The 20,716-nt window shown below is 38.1% G+C and overlaps 1 protein-coding gene across 5 annotated transcripts in view; it reads right to left on the bottom strand.

The window, feature by feature from the left end:
* The window catches only part of FOXJ3 (forkhead box J3), a 125,288-nt gene that overhangs the window by 85,643 nt on the left and 18,929 nt on the right, over positions 1 to 20,716 (bottom strand). For all 5 annotated transcript variants that reach the window (XM_081057827.1, XM_081057830.1, XM_081057828.1 and 2 more), the window contains exon 2: positions 18,299 to 18,359. In XM_081057827.1, coding sequence (XP_080913953.1) covers positions 18,299 to 18,342 — 44 coding nt within the window. In that variant the 5' untranslated portion in view covers positions 18,343 to 18,359. The remainder of the gene's footprint in view (positions 1 to 18,298; positions 18,360 to 20,716) is intronic.

The following is a 20,716-nucleotide window of genomic DNA, read 5'->3' as shown; positions in this document are numbered from 1 at the left end:
ACCCTTCAGGTTTTACAGTATTAGCACCATTTGGGTTCCTTCTTCTCTAAGCCTTAAGTCCAGAACTTCTCTAACCAGATCTGATTTAAGAATTATAATATACTTATTGGTCTTCTCTAGATTGTCTCCAAATTATTCCACTAATATGTAATCTTAGATCCATAAAACTTTATCCTAAATTCACACAAGCCATACTCTGTTAGAATCCATTCTGGGTACAAACTTAGGGATCATAAGGTCAAAAGATAGTTTTATGCTGTGTGTGTAAATCTCACCTTAAAAATATCTTACTCTAATATTTAGGGAGGAAAAATATTTGGGATCATTAACCACTGAACTACATTCTAACGTTAAATAAGTACTGTATTTTGCATTTAAATCTCACTCTACCTACTGGAATCTCTATGTCTCTGAGTAGTTGAAAAGACTGATGAAAACCAGTCCCTCTGACACAAGAATACTCAAAGCCATTTCTGCATCTGTTATTTAAAAACCCAGACAGAATTTGCTATTAATACTTCTTATACTTTGTTTAAAATATATAGACATATACGAAGGTCTGACAATTAAGTCACGAACTCATTCTAGAAAAAGTGCTGCCTACCTCATTGCTGAATATCACTATGGTCACCTTCAAAGTACTCCCCTTGGGAAGCTATGCACCGACGCCAGCGCCTTGTTGATCCTTCAAAGCAATTTTGGAACTCTTTTTCTGGAATGGCCATCAGAGCTGTTGTTGTATTACCCTTGATGTCCTGAATGCCATCAAAATGTTTTCCTTTCAATATTTCTTCATCTTCAGGTAAATAAAGTCATTCTACAATGACTTCAGGTGAGTAGGGAGGGTGTTCCAATACAGTTATTTGTTTCCTGGCTCAAAACTCCCTCACAGACAGTGCCGTGTGAGCTGGTGCATTGTCGTGATGCAAGAGCCATGAATTGTTGGTGAAAAGTTCAGGTCGTCTAACGTTTCCACGCAGCCTTTTCAGCACTTTCAAATAGTAAACTTGATTAACTGTTTGTCCAGTTGGTACAAATTCATAATGAATAATCCCTCTGATATCAAAACAGGATAGCAACATCGTTGCAACAAGTTCGCGAACTTAATTGTAGACTATACATGTATAGATACACACATATGTCATATATAATAATAGATATATATAATAGTAAAAGTGTTTTGAATAGCATGTGTCCACTGGTTCACTGTGTCCCGTTAAAGTGTTTATCCTGACCTCTCTGTTTGCAACCATACTGCTTCAACTCACCATACAACATTTACTGGATACCCTACATCAGTTTTACCTCCACACATTCTGCCTCTATGGCATTACATACCAGCAGTATGGTATCAGGACTGGCAAAGGACTAACATCATGGAAGGTGATCCCATCTGTGTTAAGTATGATGTACAGAAAAATGCTTAAAAAAGTAGTTTAAGATCCTACATGTGATGTGTATGGTTCGGCAGTCCTCAAAGTGTGGTCCACAGAGCCTTTCAAGAGATCTAAAGATTCAAAACAATTTTCCTAACAATTCAAACAATTTTCCTAACAATTTTCCTATTTGCCTTTATCACTCATTCTCTTATAAGTGTACAATGAAGCTTTTCAGAAGTTAAGTGATGGGTGATATCGCAAGAGATTGAATGCAGAGGCTGAGATGAGAATCCAGTTGTCTCTATTAAGCCAGATATTTTAAAATTCTGCAAAAAAGTGAACACCAATCTTCTCACTAATTTTTTTTTTGTTTTGGAAAATAGTTATTTTTCATAAAACATGCTACCTATGTTAACATGAGTATTATTTCCATGTAAATATTTTAATTTTCTTAATTTTAATTTCTAATACAATAAATTTTGATAGCTATAATGCACATAAACAAAAGCTCTTTGAGTACTAAATAATCTTTGAGAAACCATTAAGTTTAAAAACCATATTGTAAGTCATCATCGCAAAGACTGAAGATCAGTTTCTAATACAGTATAATATAAAGGAACGAGTAAGGTCTTTGAAGTCACTCAAGAGTTTGCATTCAGGGCGGCCGATGGCTCACTTGGTTAGAGCGCAAGCTCTGAACAACAGGGTTGCCGGTTCGACTCCCACAAGGGCCAGTGAGCTGCGCCCTCCACAACCAGACTGAAGACAACCAGCTGCCACTAAACTTCCAGAGGGTCAGCCGGATGGCTCAGTTGGTTAGAGCGCAAGCTCTCAACAACAAGGCTGTCAGTTCAATTCCCACATGGGATGGTGGGCTGCGCCCCCTGCAACTAAAGATTGAAAACAGCGACTGGACTTGGGGCTGAGCTGCGCGCTCCACAACTAGATTGAAGGACAGCGACTTGGAGCTGATGGGCCCTGGAGAAACACACTGTTCCCCAATATAAAAAAAAAATTTAAAAACAAACAAAAAAACCCACTATGGATTCAAATAATAATATTTAAAAAAAAGTTTGAATTCTTACTCTTCCACTTTAACTGCATCCTTGGACAAGTCAAACAAATCTCTAAGCATCACAGAATAGCTCTAAGGAATAAATGACAAAATATACGTAGAACACCCAAGTACACAGTTAATGCTTGGCACATTGTAGATATTCAACAGGTGACAACTACTAGAAGCCCTTTTTAAAAAGATGCTTGCTTGTTTTCTCATTTGTAAATACAGTCCCCATAGCATACGGTACACAACAAACATAGCTAAATTCAGTTCTCCACTGTGGATTTTAAAAGCCATTTGGCATCATATAAGTTCCCCTGTCCACAACAAACAGATAATATCAGGCTTTTCCAAGATGCACAGAATATGAAAAGGCCAAAAATCAATCTCTAAATTACCTGTAAGTCTTCTTAGATAGGCAATCTGACATACAGCTATTTAACAATATAGAATATCTGTAACATATAGATTACTTGAATTGGATTTGGTTTTAGAGTTATCATAGATGCATTCTTGTAGACACTTTTAGATTCCTTGTTACAATTTCAAGTATGGCTAGGTTAAAAGAAAAATGAAACTGAATTGAGTCTATTATCCAATAGATTTCAGTTTTTATAAGAAATGGACCAAAAATTAAAAGGGGTAGGTAGACAGGGAGGGATCTGAGTAAGGAAGACAAATTCAATTCTAAAGTTTAAAACAAGTCAATGAAGGAGAGAACTATACCAGTCAAAGGCATATTTACTGAGGCAGTTCCCAAAAGTGGGAATCCTAATAAACTGAATTTCACCATGAATCAATTGACCATACTTATTAATTAAAATCTAAATAAACAGACCTCAGTTCTAAGAGCACATCAATCATCAATTTACATAATATGTCAATACTGACCATTATTCCATGGTGTACAAGGGTCTGAAGAGGATTAACTTCCATAGAAATCTCAGGGCTATTTAGGATGAAATGTTTACTAACAGTCTGTAAAGACGCTGCAGCTTAAATTTATTACACTCTAGGGGAGTCACTCTGCCTAGAGACTTATCTTGCTTATTCTACTACTGGCTCCTAAAAACCCTATATTTTTTGTTTCTATTTTTTGTTTCTTGCCACCATCACGTCAAAGCTTCTCAGCTTACTTATCTTTAACACAGACTTTAACTATCTTTCTCTTCTCAAGCATAGCAACTTTTTCTGTACGTCATCAAAATCTTTTCTCGTAAGTCATCAAAACCCATCTCCCCCCATGTGCTCAAGGAAGCCATAGTTATTTACCATCTTCTGAAATTTTATTTTTATTTATAAATTTATTTATTTATATATAATTTATTTACAATTTATAAATATAAAAGTTTTTCTTTACCCCAACTTTCAACCTACCACTAAGCAGATGTAGGATTATCAGGTTCTTTTCTCAACTTGAAAAGCATGAAGTACTTAAGACTACCAGATTTCAAGACTTACTATAAAACTACAATAAAGTGGTTTGGATGAAAGAATAGATACAGAAACCAACAGAAAAAAATCCAAAAATAGACCCACATATGTGTGGTCAACGGATTTTTGATAAAGGTGACAGACAAGTTAGTGGGGAGAGAGACTTTTCAAAAAATGATGCTGAAACAGCTGGTTATTTGTATGAAGGGAAAGTTAACAATGACCCTTACTTCACATCATACACAAAAACTTGAAAAATGAATCACAGAACTAAATATAAAAGCTAAAACTATAAAACTTCCAGAATAAATCATAAGAAAATCTTTGTTCTCTGGTGTGACATGAAAAAAAATCACAATTCATAAAAGAAAACAACAGGTAAATTGGACTTTAGCTAAACTAAAAACTTATGGATGTCATAAAAACAGCGGCGTGAGGTGAGCCTCTTGAAATTTCCCCCGGAATTTACAAGAAATTGAACAACTATAACTCCACAAAGGATTCCCTGGGCAGCAGACAGGCAAGACGAAGAGGCCCACTACTGAAATCATATAAAGGTGGGTAAACTGCGTGAGCAGGGCAGGAGGGAAAGGAGAAGTGCAGAGACGAAGCCGCGCGGGCGCAGGACGCAGACCTAGCTCAGCGCTCCGAGCTCGCTGCATCACGGAGCCAGCGCAGCTGCAGGAGAGGGAAGAACTCGGATTGCTAGGGCTCCGCTTACGGCCCACAGGGCTGAGGGGGCAGCATATAGCACGGCTGAACCCAACACTCACGGCAGAGACCTCGGAGCAAAGACTGAGGCAAGAAGGCTGAAAACCTTCTTCAGCCTTCAGTGAGGGTGGTTTAAGCCCTCACTGGCGAGCAGAGAACGGAAGCCTTAGGCACTGAGACTAGCCGCCCCCTGCCCACCCTCCCAGAGCTCGCCCCGTCCCCACCTGCCAGGTGCTAGAAGCGGAACAATAGGAGTGTCAGATCAAAAGAACAGAATATTTGCAGTTCTGAGAACTGTGGTCCGCAGGCACGGACTTGCAGCCCAACTAGTTCCGGCAAAGGGGAGGGAGCCATGGAAGCAGGACTGGCTGTGGTAGTGGTCACCGCCATTGCTCTGGGCCACCTCTCACAACCCACCCTGTCCTTGTCCCCACCTATCTGGGTGGATGCCTGCAGGAGTAAACAAAACTTCTGAAACATACGGGCTCTGAATCTGGTGCAGAAAGAGCTTTGGAACTTCAGAAGCTCTCCACATCCCCCCATGGAGGTGGCACCCTATAACCCAGGCTGTTCACAGAGCACAAGCCCGCACAGAGGAGAATTCCAGCTTCACACACAAAAGGGGTATTCCCCATCGTGTGAGAAGCCGGAATAGTGCAGAGAAAATATAATACTACAGTGTGAGAGAGAATAAAAGGCTGCAGTCAGAGAGAAAATAAAACATTCTACCAACACCTACTGGAAAACAAAAGAAAAACCTCTTTCTACCAACCTGTTGCAGAACCCACTCCTGTAGATGTTTAGGAAGAGAAATAATAAATCATTAACTGCCATGAATAACCAAGGTAACAAAACATCTCAGAAATGAAAAGTCTCCGGAAAATGAACTTAAAGACATGGAAATACGTGACTTAAATAACAGAGAATTCAAGATTGCAGTTCTTAAAAAACTCAGTGAGATACAAGAAAACACAGACAGGCAGTTTAATGAACTCAGAAACACAATCAAAGAACAAAATGAACATTTTACCAAAGATATTGAAATTTTAAAAAAGAACCAAATAGAATTTCTAGAGATTAAGAACTCAATAAAAGAAACGAAGAATGAAATAGCCAGCTTAGGTAGTAGTTGTTGACCAGATGGAGAAAAAAAATCAGTGACATCGAAGATAGCAATCTGGAAATGACACAGATGGAAGAAGAAAGAGAACTGAAACTTAAAAAAAAATGAAAGAACTCTACGAGAACTTTCTGACTCCATCAGAAAGAGCAATATAAGAATAATGGGCATACTAGAAGGAGAAAAAAGAGAGAAGGGAACAGAGAATATATTCAAACAAATTGTCGATGAGAACTTCCCAAACTTGTGGACAGTACTGGATCCTCGAATCCAAGAAGCAAACAGAACACCTAATTATCTCAACCCCAACAGGCCTTCTCCAAGGCACACTGTATTGAAGCTGTCAAAAATTAACAAGAAAGAATCCTCAAGGCAGCTAAGGAAAAGAAGACGGTAACCTACAAAGAAAAGCCCATTAGATTATCGTCAGATTTTTCAGCAGAAACTCTACAAGCCAGGAGGGAATGGAATCAAATATTCAAACTACTGAGAGAGAGAAATTACGAGCCAACAATAATATATCCATCAAAGATATCCTTCAGAGATGAAGGAGGAATAAAGACCTTTCCAGACATACAGAAGCTGATGGAATTTTCTAACATACAACCTGCACTACAAGAAATACTGAAGGAGGTTCTTCAACGAGCATAAACAGGGATAATCTGTGACAACCAAAACATAAAAGGGGGGAGACTAAAGGCCTGAACCGGAATATGGGAATGAAGAAAGTAAACATGCTGAAGAAAATGGAATACTCTAAATATCAAACTTTCTTTTACATAAACTTAATGGTAACCACTCAAAAAAAATCCAGAACTGAAATATGTAACGTAATAAAAGAAGAAACAGAGGGGAAAATCATAGAATACCACCACACAGAAATAATAAACAACAAAAAGGCAAAGAAACAATGGAGACACAGAACTTACAGAAAACTAAACATAGAATGATAGGAAATCCTCACATAAGAATAATCACCCTAAATGTAAATGGACTGAACTCACCAATAAAAAGGCAGAGTGGCAGGTTGGATCAAAAAACTAAACCCAAACATATACTGCCTCCAAGATACACATCTTAGCTAAAATGACAAACATAGACTCAAAGTGAAAGGGTGGAAATTGACACTCCAAGCAAATGGTATCCAGAGAAAATCAGATGTAGCTATACTGTTATCAGATGAAACAGATTCCAGGATAAAAAAGGTAACAAGAGACAAAGATGGACATTTCATAATGATAAAGGGGAGTATACAACAAGAAGACATAATAGTCATCAATATTTATGGCCCCAATCAGAGATATACCAAGCAACTACTAACAGAACTAAAGGAAGAAATTGACCAAAACACAATTATACTAGGGGACCTAAATACATCATTGACAGCTGTGGATAAATCATGCAAACAGAAAATAAATAAATAGTAGCCCTAAATGACACATTAGATGAAATAGACATAACTGACATTTATAGAGCACTTCATCCTAGAACATCAGACTGTACATTTTTTTCTAGTGTACATGGAACATTCTCAAGAATAGACCATATATTGAGACATAAAACTAGCCTCAGCAAATTTAAGAAAATTGAAATCATACCAAGCATATTCTCTGATCACAAGCTTTGAAACTGGATTATCAACTGCAAAAAGCAAGCAGGAAAAAACGCAAATATGTGGAGACTAAACAACATACTTTTAAAGAACAACTGGGTCAAACAAGAAATAAGAGATCAAAAGATACATAGAAACAAATGAGAATGAAAATGCATCCTACCAAAATTTGGGGAATGCAGCGAAAGCAGTTTTAAGAGGGAAATTTATATCATTAAAGGCCTATCTCAAGACAAGAAAAGTACCAGATAAATAACCTCACGTTACACCTTAAAGAACTAGAAAAAGAACAACAAATGAAACCCAAGGTCAGCAGAAGAAAGGAAATAATAAAATCAGAGCAGAACTAAATGAAATAGAGAACAAAATGACAACAGAAAAAATTAATGTAACAAAGAGCTGGTTCTTTGAAAAGATTAATAAAATTGACAAACCCTTGGCTAGACTCACTAAGATAAAAAGAGAGAAGACACTAATAAACAAAATCAGAAATGAAAGAGGGGAAGTTATCACGGATGCCACAGAAATACAAAGGATCATCCAAGAATACTATGAAGGACTATATGCCACCAAATTTAATAACTTAGAAGAAATGGACAAGTTCTTAGAAACATACAGCCTTCTTAGGCTGAATCATGAAGAATTGGAAAATCTAAATAGACCGATCACCAGTAAGGAAATTGAATCAGTCATCTGAAACCTTCCCAAAAGCAAAAAGTCCGGGACCAAACGGCTTCACTAGTGACTTCTACCAAATCTTCAAAGAGGATCTAACACCTGTCCTCCTGAAACTCTTCCAAAAAACTGAAAAAGAGACAATACTCCCTAACTCATTTTATGAGGCCAACATTACCCTGATACTAAAAACTGGTAAGGATAACACAAAAAAAGAAAACTACAAACCAATTATCTCTGATAAATACAGATGCAAAAATCTCGCTCCATGAATTTAGTTAATGGCACATCGGTTTCTTGTTGGTACCAATAACAAAAATAACTATATTTGTACTGTAAGATGAAGCATGAATGACTATCGCCATTTTACTTGGCTTCCAATCCAGTGCTCCTCTCATTATACTACTATGTGGGCGTCTCTTCTTGGTTTTCTATTTCTTGAACTATCTATAGACCTATATAAGAAGCACTACCTTTGTTTCAGCCTCTATTAACTCAAATAAGTCTCATCTTTCCATAATCTCCATGAATAGTACTTTTTTATATAGCTAGTATTTCACTTTGCAAGCTCCATATATATATTTGTGGTGGGGTGGGGAAGAAAAGTATTAGCACAACTGTGAGAAAGTGGGTTCCCATGCTTAAAACTCCATTCAGAACCATAGGTCTTCAACCGAGACCTGTCCGTGGCACCTATACCTTAGGTTTTCAAGCAAGCATTAGAACGGTGCAGAATAACCTTTTTGTTTTCCTTTTCTTTTGTTGCTTTTATGAGAATCTTGAACACTAGTAAGCACTTTAAGTATGCAACATGTTCTGTCAAACTGAATAAAAGTGAAGCAGAAATCCAATTTCAAATCCACAATTCTAAGGATACTGTTTTGCTTTGAAGGTGGGAATCAAGTCTCCCATTCACTACCCACATGACTATAAGGAAAGGGTCTGAACCCTAAAAAATCCTCTCTTAAAATCCTAACTCTTCGGACCCAACACTGCACACATGCTGCTTTGTAGTGTTTTGCTGACTTCGCCTTTCTCCGAGTTGTCTCCATCCCTAGGGTCCTGCAAGTCGTATCTATACCACGTCTGTACTAGTACTACTGCAACAAATTAAAGGATTTGAACCAGAGTTGATACCTGACCCAAATTGTTAATCTGAATTTTCTCCGTCAGGAATTTAGAATTAGGACTGAAACTGTTTGGGCTGATCTCCTGAATGAAGAAGCTATGAATGTGAAAGGTATCAGATGGCCATGTGCCAGAAAGGCAAAGAAAGTCAGTTTGTAGAAAAGAAGAAATAAATTACATTCAGAGAAGACAGTATACTGCCTAGATTCCTAAGCTCTGTTCCCTCAAGAGATCCAGCTAGTCCTGGGTTCTGTGAAATACCCCAATATTCTCCAACTCAATTTTTGTTTTTCTTTTTCATTTGCTATATCCAGTGCTCTCCTTGCAACCAAGCAAAGGGTGACTAAAATAAGCTTACTAAATCAAATCAGATAATTTCTTTTTTTTATTTTTCAGCATTATTAGGTTATACTACGTGCACTGTTGGCAGACACAGATTTTATATTTCACTCCATTTTGACTTTGCCAGTATACTCAGTGATGCTTTTTTCTTTTTGTTTTTTCAGTTACACTTGACATTCAATATTATTTATATTCGCTGCAGGTGTACAGCACAGTGGTTACACACTTCACAATTTGTGCAGTGACTCCTTCAATAGTCTAGTACCCACCTGGCACTACTACACACAGTTGTTGCAGCATGACTGACTATATTCTCTATGGTGTACTTTAGATTCCTGTGACTATTTTGTAACTACCAAGTTGTATTTTTTAATCCCTTCACCTTTTTCACCCAGTTCCCCAACCTCCCACCCCTCTGGCAACCATCAATTCTTCTGTATCAATGCGCCCTTTTCTATTGTTTGTTCGGTTTTTGTTTGTTGTTCTGATTTGCTGTTGTTCTTTAGAGTCCACATATAAATGAGATCATAAGGTATTTGTCTTTCTCAGTCTGACTTATTTCACTTAGTGTAATACCCTCTAAGTTCATCCATGTTGTCACAAATGGTAAGACTTCACTATTTCTTATGGCTGAGTAATATTCCATTGTATGTATGTACCACCTCTTCTTTATCCAATCGTCTATTGATGAGCAGTTGGGTTGCTTCCATAGCTTGGGTAATGTAAATAATGCTACATGAACCTAGAAAAGCATATATCTTTTCAAACTAGTGTTTTGGATTTTTTCCAGTAAATACCCAAAAGCGGAATTGCTGGGTCATAAGACAGTGCTATTTTTAATTTTTTGAGGAACTTCTTCTTTATCCAATCATCTACTGATGGGCAGTTGGATTGCTTCCATATCTTGGGTATTGTAAATAATGCTGCAATGAACCTAGAAAAGAATATACCTTTTCAAATTAGTGTTTTGGATTTTTTCCAGTAAATATCCAAAAGTGGAACTGCTGGGTCATAAGGTAGTTCTATTTTTAATTTTTTGAGGAACCTCCAGTTTCCCATAGTGGCTGCACCAATTTGCAATCCACCAACAATGTATGAGGATTCCCTTCTCTCCACATCCTAGCCAACACTTGCTATTTGTCAACTTATTGATGATAGCCATTCTGACTGGGGTGAGGTGATATCTCATTGTGGTTTTAATTTGCATTTCTCTGATGATTAATGACATTGAGCATCTTTTCATGTCTACTGGCCATCTATCTGTATGTCCTCTCTGAAGAAATGTCTTTGAGGTCCTCTGCCCTTTGCATTGGATTGCTTGGGTATTTTTTGGTGTTGAGTTGTATGAGTTCTTTATAAATTCTGGACATTAATCCCTTGTCAGATGTATCATTGGCGAATATCTTCTCCCATTCAGCAGGCTTTTTGTTTTGTTGATGGTTTCCTTTGCTGTGCAAAAACTTTTTAGTTTGATGTAGTACCATTTATTTTTTATTTTGTTTGTCTTGACTGAGGAGATAGATCAGAAAAATACCACTAAAAACGTCAGAGATTACTGCCTATATTTCCTTCGGGCTCCGATGCCTACTGAGACTGCCCTTTGGGTGAGCCGCTTGTGGGGCTAATTGGGCGGTGCTCTGCTGTAGTCTGAAGCCAACCTCCAGGTATGTTGGTTCTGGGACCTCTTGGGAGAAACTCCAGTGCTGGCCCAGGTCAGCCACTGCCTGTGACTCACCAGGGACTAGCTGGTAAGAGCTATAAGGCTGTCCGCAGTTGGTGGCTGCCTGTGCTAGACCAGAATGTGCATGGTAGAGGCCACACTTAAAACCAAGGATGGCTGACACTAGTACCAGGCCTGGGGTAGCTCTGCCAAGCCTGCCAGCTCCCATAAGGCTCAGCCACTGAGAAAGCCTCGTGCAGTACATGAGTTGGGTGAAGTGGGGTCTCAGGGAATCACCAGGGTGGGACAAGTGGTGTTCACTAGGTTAGATTCTGATTTGCTGCCAGTGCTGACCATGGAGCTACTCAGAAAGTCTCTAAGCACACCAACGCGAGCCTCCGCAGGCCTGGAAAGAGTGCAACACAGGCAGGGGGTGGCTCCTTGCCCAGAAACTGCCTCCAGCGTTGCACGAGTTGGGTGTGGCAGGGTCCCAAGGAGTCACCAGGGTGGAGCTGGTAGAGCTCACTAGGCCAAATGAGATTCAGATTTCGCCGTGTGGAGGAGGGTTCAACACAGGAAAGATGGCATTTGCCTGCTGGCTGCACCAGAGGAAGATTCTACTCAGGGAAAATGGAGACTGTCCCTCCAATCCTCACCTTGAAGCCACAACTGTCTCTCCCCATACATCTCTGATGCTTCCCGAGTCACTGTCCCTCCGCCAGAGCCCAGAGTGAGTGAATGCCTGTGAGAAAGTTAGCCTGTGTGCAGGCCCTTTAACCGAGTGTCTAGGTTTCCCACAACCTTCCATCTAATACGGACAGTTGGAATTCTCACTGTTTTTCAGCCAGATTTTTGAGGGCGCTCCTCTTCCTGGCACCAGGCTAGGGAGCCAGTGTGGGTTGAGGTCCCTTGCTCTTCCAGGCGGTGGGGGACCTCCAAGACTGATATATCCCTCCTACTTCTCAGCCAACACAGCAGGTGTGGGGGTGGCCACTTCCACATATCCACCCCTCTGACCAGTCTCGATGTGGCTTCTTTATATCCTTAATTATAAAACTCCTGTTCAGCTAGAGTTCAAATGGTTCTCCAGATAGACTGTTCTACAATTTACTTGTAATTTTAATGTCACTGGAGGAGGCAAGCATAGTGTTATCTACTCTTCCATCTTGGATACTCCTCTCAGAAATGTTTTATTCCCTATTACCTCTGATATTATTTTTCCCCACATATATGAATTCAGTTATAAAATAACTCACCTCCCCATTAAAAAAATGGTGCCTTTTGTAATGAGATTTGTTTTTCAATTTCAGATAATGTATTTCAAAATGTAATCACTAATTTTCTATCATTTTTTCCAGTCTCCTGTACTGATCTTTTCCTTCTGTACTTATTTTTTTATAGTATCTTCAATTAAGTGGAATATTTTTTGTCATCTCTCATTTAAGAAAAAGCCTTTAATTATGATAAATACTGATAACTGAGGGGCTGAACTTAGTGATTAAGAGCATGGGTTCTGGAACAAGACCTATGTATATAAATCCCAGCTTTGTCCCTCATATGCTGCATATCCCTGAGTTGCTTAACTTTACACCTCGGTTTCAAAATTTGTGAAATGAGGATAATTGTACCAACCTCATAGAGTTTCTGGGAGAATTTAATTAATATACTTTAAAATGCTTAAATAATGCCTGGTCTAGTCGTAAGAATACCACAAATGCTAGCTCTCAAAGTCAATATTTAGTCACAAAAGTAACTTTTACAATGTCCTTAAGTCAATGAATAGTCAATGGTATTCTTCAACACCTGATGTTCAGAAATGGAAGCCCTGAGGTATTAAACCATCTTACATCAAAAATTAAATTATATTTAGGATGTTCCAAACCAGCACTGTCCAAAAGAACTTTCCGAAATAACGGAAATGTTTGTGGGCTATCCAACATGATAGTCATTAGTCGTGTGTGGCTGCTGAGCACTTAAAATGTAGCCAGTGTGACTGAGGAACTGATTTAAAATTTTACTTATTTGTAATTAATTTAAATTTACATAGCCACATGAGGCTAGTGGACACCATATCAGACAGTAAACCTTTAAAAGATAAGTCGGAAAAGTTGAAGGTACATTTTAGAAAAAGTTTCTACAATGGTCAATGTTAAGAGGGTTTCTCATCACTCTTCATTTAATTGGAACATTCCATAACGAAACATGAAAAGATGATAATGGTATAAACTGTGGCATAATAATGCAAAAGCTATTTCTGCCACTGTGTGGGGCAGACCTAAGTGCATAAAAATATACTAATTATCAAAATAAACATATAAAATTCAACGTCAGCAACACCCAAAATGTTAGCCTGAAGGCCAGTTGCAAACTTGGACACTACTGGTAGGTACTCTAGAATCTAAGCATTTAGGGCAAAAGGAAAATAGAAGAGGAAAAAGAAATTCTCTTCAGCCACATGTTCTTGAGCTGACAGTAAAGGATACAAACTCGTTCTCTTTTATTCTAAAAATGATTATTCCTTTTGCTTTCTACAGTACTACTGGAAAATGGAGAAGAGGAAAAAAATATGCTAGGTGCCTTATGCATATATTTAATTACATAAATCCTAACAGAACAGTAAGATAAGCATTAACAATCCTATTACGCACAGCAAAATCAGGAAAACTGAAGTAACCTGTCTAAGATCATATGGGTAACATGGCACAGAGATATGAACCTGTATCTAAGGCCATACACCAGAGCTGCCTTATCAATACCAAGCCTGCTACTAGAAACAAGGCAACAAGAAGCCTTAAAATAAATCTACCCTCCTCTGGTCATTCTAAATAGCAGGATCACCAATATCAACAGGAGGAAATTGAGGAAACAGATGGACAGGAAATTCATCTGGGGCACTAACATATGAGCTTCTCTACTGCTAAAATAGCCCTGTGTTCCCTAGCTATCCTAAACAGATATTGGATCAATAATAAAAGCATCTTTAAGGAAGAAGCTAACAAAAAGGGGAAAAGTGAGTGCGAAAAGGGGTGAAAATAGAAAAAGATAACAAGAGGAAAAGATTTCATGTAGAAGACAGTGAATGTCACCAGAAAATACTTAAAAGTGCTACTGATAATCCAGAGTGTATACACATATGAAACTCTAATAATGTTAGCCAATTTAGAATTGCAGGAAAGGCCCCATTTTAACAAGTCCGAAGAAACATCAAATTTTATTTTGCTTTGATCACACCAAATTATATTAAGTCTATTGTTACAATATGTGAAAAGTATGTTATACACATATATGTGTTAACTTGTCTAAATAAAGCAAATGTTCAAGGAAAGCTTTTGCTTTTTCAGGAAGCTTTTGCTCTTAACTGAACCTGTACTTGGAAATAAAATACAGATGTACCTGCCTCAGGATTCAAACTCATCTTTTTGCAAATTCAGGAACCAAACAGATTCTGCTAAATTTTTAAGAGTCTATTGTTTGATACTGATAGAACCTGCATGCATCATTATCTGAACTCTCACTCTTACTATTCAAAACTCAGGAACTGAATAGACGTAGGTGACCCAGGATCCACTATCCAGACTCTTACTATGCCATCTGAATGTAGTAGATTCAGATTGCAAGGCATACTTGTGAATTCTATATAAACGTTTAATATAACTTCACCTGATTTACAAAATTAGGGGTTTTTTTGTAGCAACATGCAAGTATTCTACATAAACACTAGCTGCAAAATAGGTCTGAGAAAACATCTGTTTGTATCGTATTTCTCAGTAGTTTACTGGAACAAGCTATCAAGTTATTGCCCCTCAGCTCCAAACCCCCATCCCTTCTTCCCAGTCTGTTGTAATGATGCTGGACGTAGGATTCCACACACCACGCTACTGCTTTGTCCACTGGTTCCTATAAGACTCTACTGTAGGGATGAGAAACCTTTGCTGGAATAACACTCTTAGGAAGCCCGAAGAATAGACAGGAAGGTACAAGTATCTTTTTCCTTTTCCAGGCTTGCAGTCCACCTCTTGGCAGAGCAATTTGGTTAAAATTAAAGAGTATACTTAGCTATCGATACAAAATCTCTTGTTATCATTCTTTTCAAGGAAATTTAGTGGGCCTTTCTCCAATTTACACATAGGTATAAAATTACTGGCATAAAATTACATGATATGAAGGTATTAGCAGCAGCTCTTTCCAAATTATCTATAATAAACATGTATTACCTTTTAATCATAAAAATATAGTAAGTGTAATTTTTAAAATAATCCTAACACATTCAAATTAAACAAGAATCCAATATCATCTATAGAATACAATAAACTTGTTTACCCTAAATATTTAAAGGGGAGAAAGGAAGAGTTTTAGAAAATGGATTGCATTTACTAACTACCCTCTCCGCCCCAACAAATTTTTTAAATGTCACAAATTTTCATTCCACCCCTACCTTCACTTACATATAAACTGTCCACTCCCATTCTTACCTATGTCTACAAACCCCTACCTGCCTACCCATTTTCTCATTCCCAGACACATGTCCAGTTCTTCTCCACCAATTCAGATGCTTCTTGTCTTGAGATCAGCCACTTTCTAGATACACAGGTAGCATATATGAGAGCTATAGCAAACAAGCAGTGTTTGTCAGTGGGTTTAGCTACTTTAAGAGTTCCTATTTGGACAGTGTAGCTGGGGAGGATGTTTCTTGTCTGAGGAAGACTCTATGAGAAAGGAGACTAAAATTATTGTGGTTTTAAGTAATCCAGTTTTCCTTCACCACCATCAAAACATAGTCATTCTTTTCTTCTCTTCCCTATATCAAACCAACACTGGCATCCAGTTAGAAAAATTAATGACAAACAATGGTCTTCTCTGCTTTATAGATACTAAATAGCCAAACTCAGATGCCATAGTTTCTCAGTTTATTAATTAAATATTAAATTTATAGCTAGATCCACAAAAAATTTTAATTCTAGAATATTGTGCAAAGAATTATAACACACAGTGAGTAAATTATAAAACAACTCACAGTATCTCCTCTTTCACCATCCTTTCTAATTCTATAATTCTATCGAACAAAAAAGTTAGGTACATATTATTCCTAACCCAATGTCATATACAAGCTTAACCTAAACATAAATATTCAAATAAAGGGATTTAAAATCTCAGTCAGTGACTTTAATATATGATTTGTTTCAGAATATCCCACAACTAAAATATCTTTAAGGAAGTCTATGGAAGATCAAAATCTGCGCAATATCCTATATGACCATATCCAAAGTTTTAAATATTCCCCCAAAAAAGGGTAAAATGACTCCCACATCATACCAAGCAAAAATCACTATAAAGTCAAATTAGTTCTACAGAAGCTTTGGAGATTAAAGAAAAGATGATACTCTTTTCTAAACGTTCTTTTCAAAGCCATACAGGTGTCCCTTGCTTAGGGGCATAAATGAGGGAAGACACAGACTTGAGCAAAGTAGAAAAGCAATCTCTCCATCTATTTCCATAATAAGCTGGAAGATGCATTCTCAGGGAAACAAGAGCCCTACAGTACGGAGTAAGTTTTCTACTAAGGAAAAACAATATCCAGCCATGGCCTGCTGAAGATTCTAAGTAAACAACATGCAACTTCATTTTTCTTTTGTGGCATTCTAGACATCCAGAATTTCTTTCAAGCCTAAGGATTCTTTGGCTTCACATTCATGGCTCTTAACAATATTTGTATCCCTCCTTTCTCTCCTCCTGCCCTCCAGAGCTAAGCAATTGCAACTCTCTTCATCACTTATCTGTTCCAGCCACACTGACCTCCTCATTGTTCCTCCAACATACAGGGCAAGTCTCCTCCTGCCTGGGCACCAGAAGATAAGTTCCATGATTATAAGATTTTTACCTGCTATGTTCACTGCGGTAGTGCCAGCACTTAGAATAGTGTCTGGCAACCTATTAGATGCTCAATATGCTGAATGAGTAAATGATACAGCCAGCGGCAACACCACAAGTAACGGTCAGTGCTGTCACCAACAGTTCATATTCTAGTCTGCAAGATTTCAATTAACACATTAGATTTGGGTTATTTTATCAAACTGTACTCTGGGTACTGCAGCAATCCCTCAGGCAAGTATAAGTGTGAAAAATGGAAGCCTAAGCAAGCAGAAAAGTCCTACATTCATCTGTTTTAGTCATTGGATTTCACATAAGATTTAATTTATAAAGGATTTAGCAACTTCAAAAACATCTAAAACCGGGGCCAGCCCAGTGGCTCAGGCAGTTGGAACTCTGAAGGCTGCCGGTTCGATTCCCACATGGGCCAGTGGGCTCTCAACCACAAAGGTGCCGGTTTAACTCCTCGAGTCCCGCAAGGGATGATGGGCTGCACCCCCTGCAACTAAGATTGAACATGGCACCTTGAGCTGAGCTGCCTCCTGGATGGCTCAGTTGGTTGGAGTGCATCCTCTCAACCACAAGGTTGCAGGTTCAACTCCCGCAAGGGATGGTGGGCTGTGCCCCCTGCAACTAGCAACGGCAACTGGACCTGGAGCTGAGCTGCGCCCTCCACAACTAAGACTGAAAGGACAACAACTTGACTTGGAAAAAGTCCTGGAAGTACACACTGTTCCCCAATAAAGTCCTGTTCCCCTTCCTCAATAAAATCTTTAAAAAAAATTAAATTAAAATAAAAAAAAAACAACATCTAAAACTACTGGGTTGTACACAACTTAGTTCCTACTTTTTACATTTTATTTATTTATTGTAAATGCGGACAACCTAGCTGTCATGTTTACATTATCCTCTAGAAAGAGGTTAAACTTAGCATCTAGTCTCATTTAATAATCTGCTACAAAGGCAATCAAATTTTACTATGTATTTTCTAATTAAAACAAGTAGAGAATAGATGAGTTTTTTTAAAAAGAAATGACAAAATAGTAGAAAATTATGTTATTTTATTTACAAGAACATATGTAACTCACTAAGTGGAGATTAGGATCCAAATCCCATTACTACCAATATCTCCATCAGCAAAAGTATCTCCCAACCACACCAAATAGAACTATTTGTACATTTGTACTATTTGTACAAAACCACAGTATTTTATTCTGAACCTCACCTTGAGATTCATTTTAATGTGACTTAACCAGTGTCAACTTTTTAAATACTACATGTTCCAATAAAGAAAAAGAAGAGCACTCACCTTAATGAAGTTACAGATGGACAAGCCTGTCCATACAAACCCATCTGGACACAAAGAGAATCTGAAAAGTAGAGAAGAGGGAGTTATCAGATGCTCCAAAGTAAATGAAACTATAAATACTACTACAATTCTAATTTAAACACTCTGAAAACAGAAATAGAAAGCTAAAAGATTCACCACTATCTGAACACATACCCACATGAATTAAAAATGCAGTAAGAGGGATTACACTGAGGAAGACAAACATGCCAGCAAGCATAAGAAACAGGAATACTATAACTGTAACATCCAAAGGACCTAAAAACTCATAAAATTTAACAAACTGTTATGCTTATATTATAGTGTGTCCAAACTGTTCAGCAGAATCCTAGGGATTCCACAGAGGTGCTTAAAGGCTGCCAAAGAGCTGAGCATACAAGTTCCCATTCCCGTCTACTCTTCAAAGTAGTGCTACCTTTATTGGTTTTATATACTGGACTTCACTAAGACCATCTAAAAACAGTTCTACTGCTAAAAAAAAAAAAAAAAAAAGGCTAAGATAGCACTGGAACAGAAGGAGCTTTGAATAAAACAGTTCTAGGTTCAGAATCTAGCTATGACACTATAAGACCTTGAGGAATTTACATAACTTCACTAAACCTCAGTCTCTTCACCTGTAACTTGGGGATAATACCACCTATATAACTTTATTTATTCACCAGAAATAAACTGCAGGTTTGTTGTTACAATAAATCAGTGGACAAGTGTGAAATTATCTATTAGCACTACTACCTGGCCCCAAGCTTATCCACAAACGTCTACAGGGAACCCAATGAGAGAAGTTGGAACCGGCATGTGTACGTGCACATGCACCAATGCACGGGTAGAGGAGACTGTGAGCAACTGCAGAAAACACAGTCACTCAGAAGAAATCAGCTGCTAGTCCCAGTTCTAGCCAATTGTTGCTAAGCAGGACTGCAAACACCTGTTGTTAGATCTTCTAATTTTTCAAGAGAAACAAGACAGCCAAATCTTTATTTTAAATCTCCCGATTTTTTTTTCCTAAATACTACATGTGCCAAACAAAACACTGGAATTTGTCCCAAGTTTATAACCTTTGATTTAGAGGCTGACTGAATTCCCTGCACCTAATTGTCCCTGAATGCACTGAAGAGACAGACACTTTTATTTCTGCCAGAATGACAGAAAAGTTTGATCAACATGTCCACTGAAAACAACTGGATAAAATATTATTAAATCTTTATAAATTAACAATAACCTAAAATATAACAAGGTACAATCAAGGCCAAAACCTAAGTGAAAAAGGGAAATTAGAAAAGTATGCAGTGTACTGAAACCAGCTTTCATTCACCTTCAGGGCATTTTGCCAAACCCTATGAAGTTCAGATTGCAATTCCAAAGTCTATTGGGGCCAAAGGTACAAGAGGCAAAGTCCAGGTGTTACCCAAGAGGACTGCAACGAAACCTGATTCTTAACCTTGGTGCTCAGTGCTGGTAAGGGGCTGGCGGGCCAATCTCCCTTGATATTCACTACCATAAGCTGACCCTCACCTAGATTACGGTTTAAAAAGCTTCATACTTAGAATTTTGTTTAGAGTTGTCAGTCCTAGAACGGTAGTGTCCCCCAAACAACCTTGACAGAAGCAAATGCAAATTCTGAGGAATCTGCCTTTGCTCTCAGCCTGGAAGAATTCCCACAGATAAGATTTCAAAATTAATAATTCACAATCAAAATTCACAAAACTGAGATGGAAACAAGGCAGAGTAAGACAGAGCTGAAACATCAGTTGGCAGAATCAAAACCTCAAAGATTTTAGATACGGGAATTACTAGACGCTTACTGTTTTACTTCACAGGTGATTTACCTACTCCCGTATTTCCAGTGCCTATATGCAGATGAACCTAAAATCTGTATATCCGCAGGGATCAACCTCCTGATCTCCAAACATAAATATCTAACATTCCCTCCTGGAAATCCCAAATTTACCATGTCCAAAACTGAATTCATCATCAGTCTTTAATACATTTCCTATCTTGATAAAATGGCACAGCCCTTTTACCTAAGAATGGCTTTCAGGTTTCTAGCCTAACTCCTTTCACTGCCTTTGTTGGGCAGCACACTTCTTTCCAACTCTTGATTTCTATGAGTAATGACCTTTTTAACACTCCTGGGTCCTTAGCCCACTCCTCACCAACGAGGGAAATAACTTGGTTAATAGGTAGATCTAATTCCAGAACTCTACAGCCGTACTCTGTAAGGCAGAAATCTGGGTGTCTGCTCTGTTGATCCTAACAATCAGGTAGGCTGTTCTACGGTCTAGATTGGGTTCTGTTGGGTGGGGACAAGACAATGTGGTGAGTTAGCTCTTAAACCTAAGCCACATTGTACAATATTTCACAGTATCACCCTTACCAGAA

This window comes from Rhinolophus hipposideros (genome assembly GCF_964194185.1).
Source record: "Rhinolophus hipposideros genome assembly, chromosome: 8".
Taxonomy (NCBI): Eukaryota; Metazoa; Chordata; class Mammalia; order Chiroptera; family Rhinolophidae; genus Rhinolophus; species Rhinolophus hipposideros.
This window is presented reverse-complemented; position numbering and strand designations above follow the sequence as displayed.